This window comes from Alosa sapidissima, chromosome 3, assembly GCF_018492685.1.
Source record: "Alosa sapidissima isolate fAloSap1 chromosome 3, fAloSap1.pri, whole genome shotgun sequence".
NCBI lineage: Eukaryota > Metazoa > Chordata > Actinopteri > Clupeiformes > Clupeidae > Alosa > Alosa sapidissima.
In genome coordinates, this window is record NC_055959.1 from 645,201 (window position 1) to 661,532 (window position 16,332).

The 16,332-nt window shown below is 39.9% G+C and overlaps 1 protein-coding gene and 1 long non-coding RNA gene across 2 annotated transcripts in view; one reads left to right on the forward strand and one right to left on the reverse strand.

The window, feature by feature from the left end:
• Nucleotides 1-16,332, forward strand: part of usp31 (ubiquitin specific peptidase 31) — a 233,316-nt gene that overhangs the window by 143,157 nt on the left and 73,827 nt on the right. Inside the window, exons 8-9 of the mRNA XM_042086217.1 lie at nucleotides 11,761-11,872; nucleotides 13,240-13,334. Of these exons, the coding sequence (XP_041942151.1) occupies nucleotides 11,761-11,872; nucleotides 13,240-13,334 (207 nt within the window). The remainder of the gene's footprint in view (nucleotides 1-11,760; nucleotides 11,873-13,239; nucleotides 13,335-16,332) is intronic.
• On the reverse strand, nucleotides 4,835-5,638 carry LOC121705317. The gene is made up of 2 exons (XR_006030757.1): nucleotides 5,582-5,638; nucleotides 4,835-5,038 (listed from the first exon to the last, which is right to left on the reverse strand). It is a non-coding gene; the product is annotated as an uncharacterized LOC121705317 (long non-coding RNA).

The following is a 16,332-nucleotide window of genomic DNA, read 5'->3' on the forward strand; positions in this document are numbered from 1 at the left end:
ACCTTTTTGATAATTGAGCCAGTAGAGAAATAACTGTTCAGAACTAATCTGTAGCCTAGGGTAGGCTTCTGCAGAAAACAATGTTGTTGGCGATTTAATACTATCTAGCGGCTACGCAATAGAGGCTTAGACAACTATGACCCACGTCATAGTTGTCTAAACTATGACTGCAATGTAGTCAATTGACTGCTTGACAGGTTATTTTTATTTTCTGTACAATAAACAAATACATCTGCTTTATGCCACAGAATTACGCACTTGGCCAGCCTATAGAACATTTTGTAGAGAATAGAGAATGTACGCACGCAAGAATCTGTAGGCTATTTGTGGCGGGTTACCAGCAAACAATGTTTAACTCAAGACATCAAACACTTTCTAAACAATAAAAACAGAAAGGATGCAGCAGGCAGCAAATGTAGAAGAGTCATTTCCAATGGAAGAACAAAATGCTGAATAAAGCCCAAAGCTATGAAGGCATATCTGGCAAGTTGTTATTTTATGAAGACGTAAATGTTTGCGCTATAGGCCTAGTCAAGTTTGCAAGAAGGAGACATAACGCGTTAGCATGCCACACTATCCACAACTGTGGTAGCGGGGGCAGGAGGATTACTGTTAGCGCAGGCTTTATATAAAATTCTTCAACAGAAGGCCTGCCTCGAATGCAGGCTTGCCCAAAATAAAGGCCTGTGGTTTGCGCAGCCTACAGTAAGTAGGCTAAATAACAGACCCGCCACAATATGCGGTATGATGATTTTTTACGAGCAAGTTTTGGGTGTTTTGGGTGCCCAACACGTTAATTAACAATGATCATGAGTAATATTCGACCATTATTTTGTGTAAATGGGCTATGCATTGGGTTATACACCAGGGGCCTTCACAAAGCCTTTTATCTTACCACTAGGAGTACTCCTAAATAGCAATAAAAGATTTTTATCTAGGAGTTTCTCTTATTAAGTTATTCCCAAAGCCTTTCAGACCTACTCTTAGTAAGGAAAAATGACTCCTAAACTAAGAGTGAGTCTTCGTTGCTATGGATGACGTCATTACTCATGCACGAGCTTGACTGAAGTGACCACCTTGATTGGCTGATGATTGTAACGCGGGAATGATTCCAAACACCTCCCTTACGATGATGAGTGACAGGTGACAGGTCTGAGAATGCCTGCGCTACACAAGGACGGAAGATGATGAATAACTGAATAAAAAGGCCTAGCCTAAAAGAGTAAGGCAAAACAAATAGCCTAGTAGCCTAATGAAACATACAGATTGATGCAGTATCTTTGCAACATTATTAAATTAATCTGTCACTATGCCTATGCCTACGTTTGCAAAGAGGAGAACATTTTAATTTGATTCACAATAACGTTACATTTAATTTACATGTTGACAATGAGTAGCCTAGTTTTGGTTGTTGTTGGTGGCGTTATTGCATGTTAGTTATTCTTTCAATGCAAAATTGATTCCTCGCGATTGGAAGCTCCTGTAGCTGCATAGGATTTCAAAATATCGTGACGTGAAATGCCACAAAAAACGGTCTGTGAATAGGTCTTAGTGAGTTAGGAGTCCTCTTGACTTCTTTTAAGCTGTCCCAGAGGTGGAAAGTTGCGATTTGTTGGGGGCAGGGCCCGATTAACAATTCATAGACCCCTGGGCACAAATGTCTGATGGCCTCCCCTGCCCCCCAGCCAACGTGAATCGGGCGGCCAGTTAATAGGCCTATATCGTGAAGATTTTTCTTGCCATCTAAGGCACGAGTGCACCTAGTAGCCCGTTTGTTTACAACTAACATTACATTTAATTAAACTGCTTATAGGCTATGTCGAAATCGTTTTCAACATTTTGTCGGGTGAATCAGGAAATGTTCTCAAAGTAGCCTTATGGCTGAAAGCTGCTTGGGATCCCCCCTGTCAAGCAATATAACCATACAAACGCGCGGCCTACTCACTCATTGTTTCAAAAGGAGTAATTTCGGCTTTGTCGGAACTGGCCATTGTAGGCTACGTAAAAATAAACTTCCAAAACTAACAAAAAATTCATTCAAAAGTTTCCAAAAAGTTAAAAACAGATGACGTGATGCGCGTCACTGACATAATGCGCAAATAATAGCCTATAGCCTAGATATTCCAATATATTCGAATACATGTGTTTATTTTAGAGGGAAAATTCGAACGTAATTTTTGAGCAATTTTGACAGCCCTAGTCCACTGTAGGCTAGGTGAGTGGGGGTCGCTATAATGCGTGTGAAATAGCACCATTGAGTAGCCTATGCGAAATAACCTTAAAATCGTTCCGGCGCCACTCTCTTGACAGGCTATGGACAACAGGCTGGTTGAAACAATAGCAAAGTATGCATATGTTGCACAGAATTTACAATTAAATTGAGCTTTTGCACATGGTAGGACTAGGCAGGCACGTTGCTAGGAGCTCAACACATTGGAGACTTAAGCCCAGACATGAAATGTCCTATGTAAGAGGGGATTCAGGGGTTTCTCCCCTGAGAAATGTTTAAAAGTTGGTCATGCAACTCCTAGGCCTACCCAAAATGGACAGGATGTGGACAGGAAGGAAATGAAAGACTGTGTTGACAAGATCAACGAATTACTGCGTTGCTCCTACATTGCTCCTGAACTGTTCATCGCAGCGAGATGAAACCTTTATTGCATGACAGAGCAGAAGTGGGCTTTCCAAAGAGACTACACACTTGTCTGTACGATGAAGTATGAAAATGAAAAAAAAAATCATGAAATTAAATCAAATTGCATCATATTTACAGTCTATAGGGCCTACTTCTCTGCGTTCACCTGCGCACCCATTACTCTCGTTTAAATTACTCACGAACCCGTGATCGCATCGATATGGCAAGCTTATCAGATGAAAGAGGAGACACAGAGCTATCATTTGATACCAAGTACATCGTTCTGGGTTATAAAACAGACGAAGTGACCGCAAAATAATAACTTCATATAGCTGGACTTACCCCACGTTTTTGTCTGTTCTTGTGGCAAAGCATGTTTATAATCCAACAATATCGTGAGTTTCTCTATGTCAAAGCATGTTCATAATCCGGTTTTGAGATCCTAGCAAATTCCTGCATGGCATCCAATTCAAGGCTCACATTGCATCCCAATTTGTTCAACAAAGAAACACCTTTTTTGCCTTTACTTTGTTCATGGCAATCCAGTAAAAAGTTGAGAATCATTATGAGTGCATAGACACGCAGGCTAACACGCAACCTTGGGTCAAGTCAGGTCGTGTCACAGATATGGAGCGCAGAAAGGTCATTTTTCATCACTAAATAAAAAATGGCATTTATTTCCGTAAATCACACACCACATATTTCTGTAAATTGCTCAGCCCCAGAGTATCCCTCCAACATGGCAATTATATTACCCGATTCAGGACAGTCTGCCCTACACACACATGAAATACATGTAGAGCTATGAGCTTGCTGTGGTGAGATACATGTCGAAATATAAGAATTTTTATAATACGCTTTTTATATTTTAATTCTTTAAAAATCTACTATATAATTTTTGTCACGCAATGCAGTTTTTTATCGTAAGGGTTGGATAGGGCCTAGATAACAGAAAATGTAGCCTATGATGCCTGTGTGACTTGTTATCGATAACAATTAAATAGTTTTAAACAATTAGGCTACTTAAACAACGTAACTGAGTCGCTCACCCAGAGTGTGATAGACGCTACCGTCATTTTGTATGCGTTCATTACCATTTTTGCAAATTCCGGTTCGTAAGAAAAAATCCCTATGCACGATTGAATGGGGTTTCGGGAATCATAAAAAATGATGCCTCTAACTGCTCGCGAGTACCCGCGTGCATATCCTCTTAATAAAATCAGAGTGTAGGCTGTCTCCCTGAGGACTTTAGATCTGCTATATCGCTAAACGCAAGCACCCATAAGTGTATTTAAATTAGCTTGGCTATGTACCAAAAATGACATTTTACCGTGAGTCGAAGAGCTGTAAACAGTGTTGTAGCCTAACTTAAATCTGCGTGTACAAAACCGCTTCCCAGACAGCAAACGGACTACGAAACGCATCCGCCGCGGAGGTACGGTGAACTCCGGAACGGATCCAGAAATTGGATCCGAAACTGTGTCCACTTGCACACCGCGGCGTATCCGCCGCGAGCCGGCATCCGATCAGACACCGCGGCGGTCCCATTGCGTATCCGTACATAAATAGATACATCCGCCCCGGTTTCGCTTTGGATCCGCGAATGAGCCACAGATCCGCTCCGGGTCCGTTTTGGACCCGGTCATATGAGAGGCGCCGTGGAATCATTTCGGACCCGTTAATCATCTGTCCCGGATACGTTTAGGATCCGTTCATGAAGCAGTTCATTTTATGGCCAAAAACTAGCTACTAGGCCTACTACAGAAATATATAGCTTAACCTATCTGGCCAACACCTAGACTGCACTACAAAAAATAGGTTTTAATGTAAAGTATTGTACCAACCAATATGACAAATATAATACAAATGACTTAATGCATTCAGTTTAAGACATGAAGTCAAAATCTATCATGTGAAGCACATTGTGATTTTACAGCCAAATGCCTTCATTGTGAAACAGCAAGTATGAAAATAGGGGTTTTACTAGCAGTAGGCTACATCAATTCAGCTCTGCTACACTACAATAGCCTACAAGTTATCCATCAGTTACAAACTGTAAATCCTTTATGCAATTGCTAACTGTCCAATTGTGGAAACTTGTCTCAATGCTCCTCACCGCACCTCAATGCTCAATGAAAGAGGTCATCGTAGACACTAAATACATGGAACAGGTATTAGAGGTAAAATGAAATGCAACCATAAAGTGTCAAACTTTTTTTTATTATTTAATGAATATTAAGAACATGTTCCAAAACACAGATAACCTTCATACCAGACCACTGTTTTTCTTAGTGGGCAATACCAGTAGCCTGATTTTTTTGGGTAGAGTTGCTGACAGTTAAGACTCCGACTTGAGCTTTTCCTGTTTGTTGGCTGGTTGAACCACTGACTCTCTCACAGCATCTGTAATCATAGAAGCATAACAAAATGAGTTGTTATACATAACTACCTACTTTTAAACGGAATGTCTGCTACATGAATATAAAGCCACCGTCGGCAGCAGGCTGCTATCGGCTCTGTTTAACTGTGACAAAATCTACCACCTGTAAGGCCTGGGCTACACCGAGTCCGCAAGTGAAGCACTCGGTTCGCAGAGCGTAAAAATAGTTTAAGAAGACTAATCCAATGTTTTTAAACATATTGTACGCCATCACGTCTGGTGTAACCAGTTCCATTGACTACAGTGGAAGCCAATTGTTGCAACAGATGCTCTGCAAACTGAATGCTTCAGTTACGTGTGCAGTGTAGCCTTCCTGTAAGTGTGATGAGGAGTTATGGAATTGACCACATTTTGGCAAAGACCTGTTCCCTTAAAATACAAAAAAGGCATCAGAAAAGCAGTTCCCAGACACAACTACTTGTTAGTTACACAGTCCAGCATTTGGGGGTATTAGAAATGAGGTATTTATCAAAGCTGACAAAAGCATTTTATATGTTGAGATTTACCTGCAATTCATCCTGAACCGGTATCAGCAGTTGCAGAGGTCTGTAGTTATTTGTCTTCTAAAACAAAAATATGTGCATTTCATTAGAGAGCTTTTGAAGTAGGTGGATTTTATTACAGAAGACAAGCATATTTTTGTATGTTGAGATTTACTGTACATTCAATTCATCCTGAACTGATAAAGGCAGTTACAAAAGTATGTGGTCATTTTATTATTATTATTTTTTTTTTTTAAGTAGGGACCAAAAGTCAAATAAATCAAATGCAAAACTGTATAGCTTACTTTACTTGGCTGGCAGGCCAGGATGAGAAAGGGTAGACCCCCAAACCAGACTGGAGCCACTGGTGAATGACCTGTAACACAGATGTAGAACATAAACATACATTACTTTTATCATCAGAAAGAAACTGCCAAATATGTAACATTACCAATCTTACACTCCATTAAAAAATTAGCTTTATATCGGGATCCAGAGAGTGGGATGCTTATCATTTTAGCTCATAGTTCTGTTGAAAATTGTCTGACCTGTGACAAGGCAATGATACTTGACCGGTAGAAAGACCTCCACTCCACAATGAAGCATGTAAAGATGTGAAAAAGCAGTTATAAGAGGCAAAAACACATTAAGGAATGGCATTTACATCAAGTCAAATACTGCCCTTTCTCGTTAAATCTTACTCCAAGAAACATTCCTCATCACTCAATGAACTCGTTGACGGCGGTATGTCCACATAAAACAAATAGCTTCGGGATTTGTGGCCTTATATTAGATAAAAGTTTGCAAAAGCCCGGTTTTGGAACCAGGAAACGTCTGCAAAAACTGACTTTTTATATCGGCTGATCGAAAATCCTTCCCTGCTTATTTTGTGCAGCCACATAGCAGAGCCCATAGTAGGCCAGTTAGCCGACTTCTCGCTAACTTTTACAAAATATAAGGGCACTAATCCCGAAGCAGTTTGTTTTAAGTATAAATATTGTCAACAAAGTTCAAAACGTCCATTTTTGGAACCAACAAACACATCTGAGCATGCACGATTCACATCGGGCTATGACAGGGAATATCATTATAACGTTAATTAGCTTATCAGCTGCTAACGTTCAAGTTATCCAAAACAGGTAACATTAACCAATGTGAAATCAGCCCCCTACCAGAACGAAATGATGTTTATCCAAAGTAGCCTAGGTTTTCTTAAGGACAGCGCCCGAGTCCATGATCAATAAGAAAAAACGAGTTTTCCTGTTAACATTATCGTTAGCCAACAAGCTAACGCTAGCTCACGCAAGCCAACTTTTGTTGTTTGCAGGCAAACACATGAAGTTAGCTTAGCTCATTTTAAAACGCAATTTTGAGTTAAGTTATGAAACGTTAACAAAGCTCAAGTTAGACAGGATTTAGCCCTGTGAAAGGTGAGCTAAATTAACGTGCGCAACCTAGAAACTAGCTGGTGTGTAACTTGGCAGCTAATATGAGCTAGCACTAAAAGCTACAGCCATCAAGCTGGCCATTAACGTTACGTTATAACAAATTTCTAATTAGATTATATCAGCAAGCAAAGCTAGATAAGTAACTTGTGTTATGGAAGTACATTTTCACTGGATAGACTAGGTAACTTAAAAAATAAAGCATATAGGAGCATACTTACAGTGAGCCTTCAGACGCCGCCGTATTCCACTCCATTAGCGAGAAAACTGAGGAAAGAGCCGTTAGCAGACTTGAGAGGGCGCGTTCGATATGCGCATTCGCACGGGGTCCGCCGCGGACCCACGGTTTGAGGGCGTGCTGGCGGAGTCTGATTGTGTTCTGTGCCCATAGCCAAATCGGAGGTTGACTGTCCGGCGGATCTGGCGGCTTGAGGGCGGATCCGCCACAGACACCTTTGCTGTGTGGGTTGGAGCTCCAGTGGAATTTTGATTTCACAACGAGAATTCTCGGTCTAGCCGTTGATGTGCCAACGGAAATAGGCATCAGCACCAACCTCTGATCAAGGTAAACAAAATCTGACTCAGTGTACGTCATGTTTGAAAGTTTGTAGTGCTGCGAGGGAGAACGTGCACATGCAAGGGGTGCAGCTGCAAGGGAGTTGAGCAGAGCTGCGGCTGTCTGAATGGTCTGAACACAGAAGAACAAGTGGCTTTGATAAAATGGCCCATTACTTGACATAATACTGGTATTACGGTATTGTCTCAGCTACATATCATTTTTAAAAATATATCGGTCGTAGTCGTAATACCGATATATTGCCCAGCCCTAATGTTAAGTCCCATAGACCTATTTTTTTTAAAAATATTGTGAAGCCAAATCAGCGAAGTTATCCACCAAAAATATTTTTCAGTGGCTATACAGTAATAATCTTCTAACTGTGAAAATGTCAGGCCCTATTTTGCCTTATTTAAAAAAATCGAAATTGCTCCTTTTGTTTCATAAACGGACTACAAAAGATGTCACGTGACTTTACCCTTCGACGTTACTCACGATAGCATGGTTTGTTTATTAGCCTGGTTAGCATTGACACTTAACACTTACTGCCAGCTCTTCATGTGAGTAGAAGCACCAGACATAAAGGTAATCATCACACGGTTTACATCACGTTCTGTTATTACAAAAATATGTAAAGCCAGTTAAGCAAATCGCCGTATTGATCAGTTAGAGATTAAGCGCCCAAACCTGTGACGTCACATGCAACTGTAGTTCGTTATCACCATGTTATGACAAAAACTCAAAACAATTCAACTGATCCTAAAAATAAGGTATGACCACTTGAAGCAATAGAGGTGACCCCAGTGCCTAGCATATGGAAGGCATTAAAATAAGATCCCAATGTGCACCGAGATATATTTTTTCTAAAAAAAAATCCCATCCACTCCGCTAAACTCTAGGAACGCAACCACTAGGTGGCGATGAGATTACTTTCCCTCCCTTGCTTCCTGCTGTTTTTCCTCCAGTGGGAGACGTCGACGATTTTTCCTTCACGTAGTAAAAGAAATTCGCGGCACAAACCCCTTAGCCAATCATATCGCCAGAAAGCCTATGATGTGATGTTTTTGAGGAAGTTTTCATTGATAAAATTGGTTGAGGTATGGCGGAGTAAATAAAATATGCATATATTTTCAAATGTCATGGAGCACTGAAAGTGATGTAGGCTTCATTGGCTTTCACTCTGACTGATCAGAGGTAGCCATGGAGCACATGATCTCCATATTCAAGTAGGCTATACAGGCACTTATTAAAGAAGAGTTTCTGCTTGAATTCAAAGTAACATTTCAAATTATTCAATAGGCTACATTTTAGCTATACAATGCTCAATTTACAGCAGCACCAAAAAAAAAAAAAATACTGAAGTCAGTGTAAAAAGCTAAATTACCTAGATTGCCGTAGACATTAATGTAATTTATACCAGTTATCACTGTAGGACAACTACACAAAATAAACAGGGTTGTTGCTGTAAATATTTTATTCCTGTAGGCTATACTACCTACCTAAATTGCTGGTACATTTTGGAACAGTATAGCTACATGAACTAATTATCTTTAATGTCTTCCAGTAGCCTATGGTATAGGTTATATAGCTTAGCTGGCTTGTGCATGAATATGACTTGATGTTTTGTAGCTTACATTTCCGTCAATCTACAGTCTTTTAGCCCATCTTTACCATGATAACCCTTCCAAGATAGAACCCTTTCGACGCTCTACTTTGAGAGACCAACCACCACTCATACCATCAATGTTGAATTTTGGGCGTTTGACGGAAATTGATCGTTATAACAATTAACGTCGATTTGACACTCTTTTGCTGCCCAGGTTTGCAAATCATTAATTTAGAAAATGTTGTTATTTTGTTATTATAATCACAGTGTAGCACCGCCACATAATTTATATAGGATTTATATAGGATTCACTAATAAACCTGGGCAATAATTAGTAACCAGGTAATAAGTGTTTTCCACATTGTTCTATTTCCACTCTTTATATGTACCTGTGGGCCTGTATCAGAATACTGTCTGTATGTTTTCTTTGGTTTACATGGGGTGGGAAAACCAGCTGCCACACCCGTCAACTGATTGTCTAATGTGTCAGATGACGCACTTATCAGCTGGCTGTCAAACCCGTTAGCTGATTGTCTAACGCATCAGCTGACGTGGATCAGTGGATACGGGAACTTTTGAATGGCTTTAAATGGGGAACGAGAAGAGGAGAGAGAGGGCGGAAAAATGCTCGGGGAGTCTAAGGGCTAGTCCACACATACGAAACCGATCTTTTTTTCCTCCGTCTTCCCTGAAACCGCATCAAGAATATTTGCGTCCAAACGGATCCATCTCAACACGACTCAACACGTTACTTCATACCCCAGGCCTATAGGTGGCACTGTTTCTTTACAGAAATTGACCAAAGTTTGTGCTTTACAAACAGACTGAATAGGCTATGACGAAATAGCTACTAGTGTAAGGAAACCAGAATTGTTTGTGTGGACTGATGGTGAACTGTCAACTGTAGTCAACTGTAAAACTAATAAACTTTATTTTACGGTTTGTGAAGGGTGCAGTCCCGTCCTTTATTTGGCTAACGCAGGTAGGCCTACTAATCACCTTTACTTTCTTTGGTTGTAGGATAGTCCGTGATTCACATTAGTTTTGGCTATCACCGCATTTAGGCTACTAAACGCAAGGGTTACCCAAGTTCTAGGCTATTCTGTCGCCACATTTATAATATTGCTATAAAACCTTCGTTAGTAACAGTCAATACGTTTGCCTGCATCAAATCGCGCATTTGCATTCAGTGTGCTACCATCGGCTTAACGTGAGTTCTAAGCGTCTTTGTATGCTTATATCTGATTTCACTCGACTGAATGCATGTATATATGTTGTAAGACATGTAAAATAAATGAATGACACTGGCACTACGCAAATTAATGTAGCCTAAACTTACACCGCACTTTCTTAAAAACTTAAGTTCTCTCGCGTCACTGACAGTAGCTAGAATGCATTAAAAAACACCGGGAAAAAACAGTGTTCAGTCCACCAAGTCATAAGCTATCGGCGCTGCGCAGCACCAGTTGTGATATTTATCTTACGGAGTGTAATCGTAGGTAATGTCATGTATGAAAACTAGTATTGTTAGGCAATACTATAAGTGCAAGTCCAGGGCAGCTGAGGTGTGGCGATGACATCATCGATACGCAAGCAGGATGTGCGGTTTCGCTGTCTAAATGAACTCAAACGGGCTACGGTTTCAGATTTCTCCACTCTGGGACCAGGTTTCAGAAAAGTGCGGTTTCGGGCAGTGCGTTTACAGGATTCGTTTGGACGCTCGGCCAAGACGAAGCAAAACCTCTGCGTTTAACCTAAAAAGCGACTCCGTGTGGACGGGCCCTAAGCGAGACCTGAGATATCCGACTGGAACATAACGCTAATTGTGGAAATAGCTAAAATCCACACCGTTTTAACGAACGAAAAAGGACCTAATGCGATCGTTGCCGCGTTGGAAACCGGTAAGGCTGATCTATTTTGGGTTGCTGAGGTTGTGTCACGGACACAGCGTGTTTTTCTTTCCTTGTGGAAGTTTGTACTTTTGACCGTTCGTGCCCTGAAAGGCAAGTCTTTCACATTCATATTCAGTTACATCTGCCAAGAACGATAGAGAGCTGACACATTGAGTAAATTTTAGCTCTACCGTAAAAGTGGTGTGGACAAAGGGAATGACTGCTAATGTGTTGAATCTTCACTTAAATAAAGTCAGGGTTTAACAGTCAAAATGTATGTTTTTCCGTGGAATTTGTTCACAATATGAAAGTGTAGACTGTATTCTGTCGAATGATGTGAAAACGTGAAATTCGACATTTTAACCCGTACGTTTGTTTATCGTGGATTTTCTCAAAATAGCACCGTGCGCAAAGCGACTGGTTTCGCCTTGCAGGGTCACTTTTTTGCTTTGATCTCGACATGTGTTTTGGTTAATTGACCTGCTGAATTATCCAGTCATGACCAACTTTTGATATCTTTACAGATTTCCATTGAATTTTCTATGAAAACATGCATCTTAATGAGGTTATAACATAATATCATTTGGCAGATTAGAAATAGGTGTTCATTTACCCGTAAATAGAATAGGTTTTATATATATATATATATATATATATATATATATTTTTTTTTTTTTTTTTTTTTTTTTTTTTTTTTTTTACAGGTTTGGTCTTCCTTTTGTGCTGTACATGGACCGAACTGTGACCTGGGATGTCTTACAGAGGGAAATCCTGGAAAAGATGCGACACCTTCTCAGGCCAGGAGTTTACATCCAGGTACAAATGGGCAACACAGACATATTAGTGACTGTTATTACAGTGCATGAAAATGCACTGTACTGTTCTTCCTAGGCTTCTTCTTATTATTATTCCACTTACCAATTTTTCTGTACGCAGTTTCACTTGAACCATTTAACTTAGAAACTTCGTTCAAACTTCATAACATAGGTCTTCAAATGGTCCAGGTTGCAGTTCCTCTGCCCACAACTGTTTCAAAATAAAAGTCCTCACTACAATAATTCCCTATTAAATAATTTAACCATTTAAACTATCCACCTATTTAACTGTTCAGCCATTCCAACTATACTAAACCACCACCTACCTAGCAACCAACATAGCAACCACCTCAAGTACCCTAGCAACAGCATAGCAACCACTTCCACAGTTACAACCTAGCAACCAATGATATTAACCTTGCAACCAGCATAGCAACCACCACAACTAAGTTAGCAACAGCCTAGCAACTACCTCAAGTACACTAGCAACAACATATTAACCACTTCCATGATGACAACCTAGCAACCAGATTACCCTAGCAACCAGAATAGCCCTAATGATTACCGTAACAACCAAAATAGCAACCACCATAACTACCCTAGCAACAGCATAGCAACCACCTCAAGTACTCTAGCAACAGGATAGCAACCACCTCAAGTACTCTAGCAACAGCCTAATAACCATGTCAAATACCCTAGCAACAGCCTAGCAACCATTTCCACAGTTACAACCTAGCAACCAATAAAGCAACCAATGAGATTAACCTAGCAACCAGCATAGCAACCACCACAACTCACCTAGCAACAGCCTAGCAACCACCTCAACTAAACTAGCAACAGCCTAGCAACCACCTCAAGTACCCTAGCAACAACCTATCAACCACTTCCACAATGACAACCTAGAAACCAACATAGCAACCAACATGATTACCCTAGCAACCAGCATAGCAACCACCATAACTACCCTAGCAACAGCCTAGCAACCACCATAACTACCCTAGCAATAGCCTAGCAACCACCTCAAGTACCCTAGCAACAGCCTAGCAACCTAGCTAAGTAAGTAACATGGTTAGCATGGTTAGCATAACTGCTAGAAAACATTAGCTAAGTTAGCTGAGTAACATGGTTAGCATAGTTAACATTATTATTGTTATAGTTAGCATAACTACTATTAAACATAAGCTAAGCTAGCTAAGTAACATGGTTAGCATAGTTAACATAACTACTTGCAAACATTAGCTAAGTTATCTGTTTTAATACTATCTTACATCATGTTTTGCATTTTAATGCCCTGGTACTTCCTTGGAATTGCATTTCTAGTTTAATTTTGCTGTTGTTTTTTAATGAGTAACAAACTGTTTTTGTCAGGTTGGACCCTTCAGCTTGCGAGTTGTAGGTGTGGTGGGCATCACCTATTTGTTACCGCAGGAGGAGCAGCCTTTGTGCCACCCTACTGTAGAGAGGTCAGTTGTTTACATTTTACATTATGATTATTTTATGTAATAATATACAAATAGATCATTAGTAGTATTAATAGTTGTAGTAGTGATAGTAGTGAACATTTGCGGTTTGTCTCTTCAGATGACACATCCATTCCGGGTTCCCACCTGGAAAAAATCATGGAATAGTAAAATACCATTTTCCAGGCCTGGAAAAATCATGAAATTCAGTAAATTTATTGAAAGTTTTGGAAAAGTCCTGAAAGTTAATTTGTCACTCTAGGGACGTTGTTAGTATGCATATCAAGTCACAGAAGAGCGGTACAATCAAAAAAACAATACCGTGACATAACGCTGACAATAACATGACAACCATCCCGTTGCAGTGATGTCTATAGCAATGAAGTGCTTTGAGAGGTTAGAACTATATTTAAGCTAAATTTGCTCCTCATATCGCATATTGCATATCGTTCTAATAGATCCACGGACGATGCTATCAACTTCATACTGCACACTGCACTTACCTTGACAACAGGGGAGGGAACTATGTGCGTATGGTGTGTATAGATATCAGCTCTGCATTTCATACAATCCAACCTGGACCATTCAAAAGATTAATATTTTGTATTTTCATTTGAATTATTGAATTTGAGCAATTGTATTGAAAACCCCAATTTGAATGGTATATTTGGAAATTGAATTAGATGGATGGAATTAGATCGAACCGAATGTATTTCAGTCTAGTGAGAATCAACATCTATTGGCTGAGTAAGAGCAAACGAGTGCACATCACTGAGATTTATACTAATTTATAATGATAATATTAATAGATAGATAGATAGATAGAATAGCAATTTTATTTAGCCTGTGGCCTGTCAAAATAATCTTAGCATTCACAGCGCAGCGCAAGAAAGAAATTGCGTCCAAATTCACCCATTCTCAGTTGAACTACTCGCGAAGTAGCCTATTCATCACACAGACATCACAAGTATCACATGAAAGAGCTTTTTCTCAGCTTTTAAACGATGTTAGCCGATAATTGCTGTGTTGAACGGTTCGCGAGAAAAGTAAATAATATAATTAAATTTAATCATACATTCTACTGAAGGTTTTGCGTCCCATGATCTCCCTACCCATTCATCTCGGTGGAATACTTTACGAACCCTTCTTTTAACACATGATAAACCATATATCAGAATAAACAGGAGACCTTACCGAACACAAAGGTGTAAAGCAGTCCCCTGTACAGTCAGCCGTTCCAGAGTAATCCAGTTTTGAATTTGCAGTAAAGTTCGACATACATGGATGTCTCCAAATTTGGGCTTTAAGTTTTACAATGTGTTTAAATTGTTCCACATGATTTCATAACGGGCCAAATACAAAATAAAGGTTACAAATATCGCCTAGATATTGGTAAATCAGAGTACAGCTGACTAAGAATTTGTGAAAGTAGCCTTAATGATCACAAAATGTTAAGCATGCATCTAGGCTATTTGAGTTTCTTATAGCTGAGCTGTGATTAAATTGTTCAATACATGATTTCATAACAGGCCAAATATAAAATAAATGTTATATATAGCCTAGATAGTCAGATGATTTACAGTTCTATGTAATATGTCATGTTTTCATTTCATGTTTTTGTAATGTTTCATACAGTGATGCAGGTCTACTGCCGTGAATAGGCTAAACTTTGATCATTTTTATAGCCTACTACTGTATAGTTAACTTTGGCCTTGGTGCCCTGACATGTGGCCTTTGTGCCCCCCACCAAATATGCCCAACTGAAGGCCAAGTGGCCTTGCCCCCAGAATGGTGAAATTCCAAGCCTGGGTACAACTAAACAATACTTGACATCCCAACTCAACCAACATCATCTAATCATCTCTCACATGCATCTCTCACATGGGACTCCAACACACCAAACCAACAAACAAAGACCTTAACTTTACACATGATGGCAGAGCTACTCTACAAACTGATAAACATCACAAAAGTCATAGCGAGGGTCATTAAAGTGATGACTTACGTTAACTCGTAAGTCACACAAAGCAGGACACACTGGAGTGCTGGGTTGAGATGAACAAAAGAGTGAACTAAGGCGAACAAACAATTTATCTTGGTCTGAGCCCCTGCTCCAGAGCTACAGGGTTTTCCAGCAGGTAAACTGGGCGTGGTTAGGTGGCAGAGCCAAACAATCCTGCAATTTCTCCACAGCACTTTCACCTCAAGGACTTTGTGCAGATTTAAGTGTACATTCGAAAATGAGAAATGAGAAACAATATAATAATAATAATAATAATTAGGGATGCACGATATATCGGCGGCCGATATATTATTAGCCGATAAGTGAAAAAATGAAAATATTATTATCGGTCCGATAACAGAATTCTGGCCGATAATTTGCGCCAATATTTTGTCCTAAGTCCTAATTTAGGCGTAAGGTCCGTCTAGCTACACTGAGCTAGCCTACTTGAGCTTGGTTGGCTATACTTTTTCCTCAATATAATGTCAGCGGTGTGAATGTATTTCACCACTCTAACAAAATCTGTGGATATGCGTTCATTTGGGAATCTGTGCATCTCAAAATCCTCTCGTGAATGATCCGCCATTTAACCTTAACAGAGCGGAGCTCAGCCCTATCTAGAGCCGTCTTGTGCTGGTGTGTTTGCACTTTACTGCGCTGGTCGGGGAAACAAATAAACAAACTCGTTAGTGGGACGAGTACATAAGTAGGCCTAGTTCTAAGTTGTGTTTTAGTATTATATTTGCATTACTTTAGCTTGGGTTTTGTATTATTACCTAGAAATATGCTAACCATTCGTGCTTCTGTTCCAGACAGGTCATCATCATTTATTAAAACCTTCGGGGCTAATGCCTTTCATTTCTGCTGCAGCAGGTTGTGCGCAACAGAGTAGACGGACATAATACAGTCTGAGGAGTTGCAGCTTTATTCAGTTACCCGCAGTTGAAACTAAACCTAAGTTTCCCTCACAAACTCTGATTTGGTCGCTATACTGTAGCT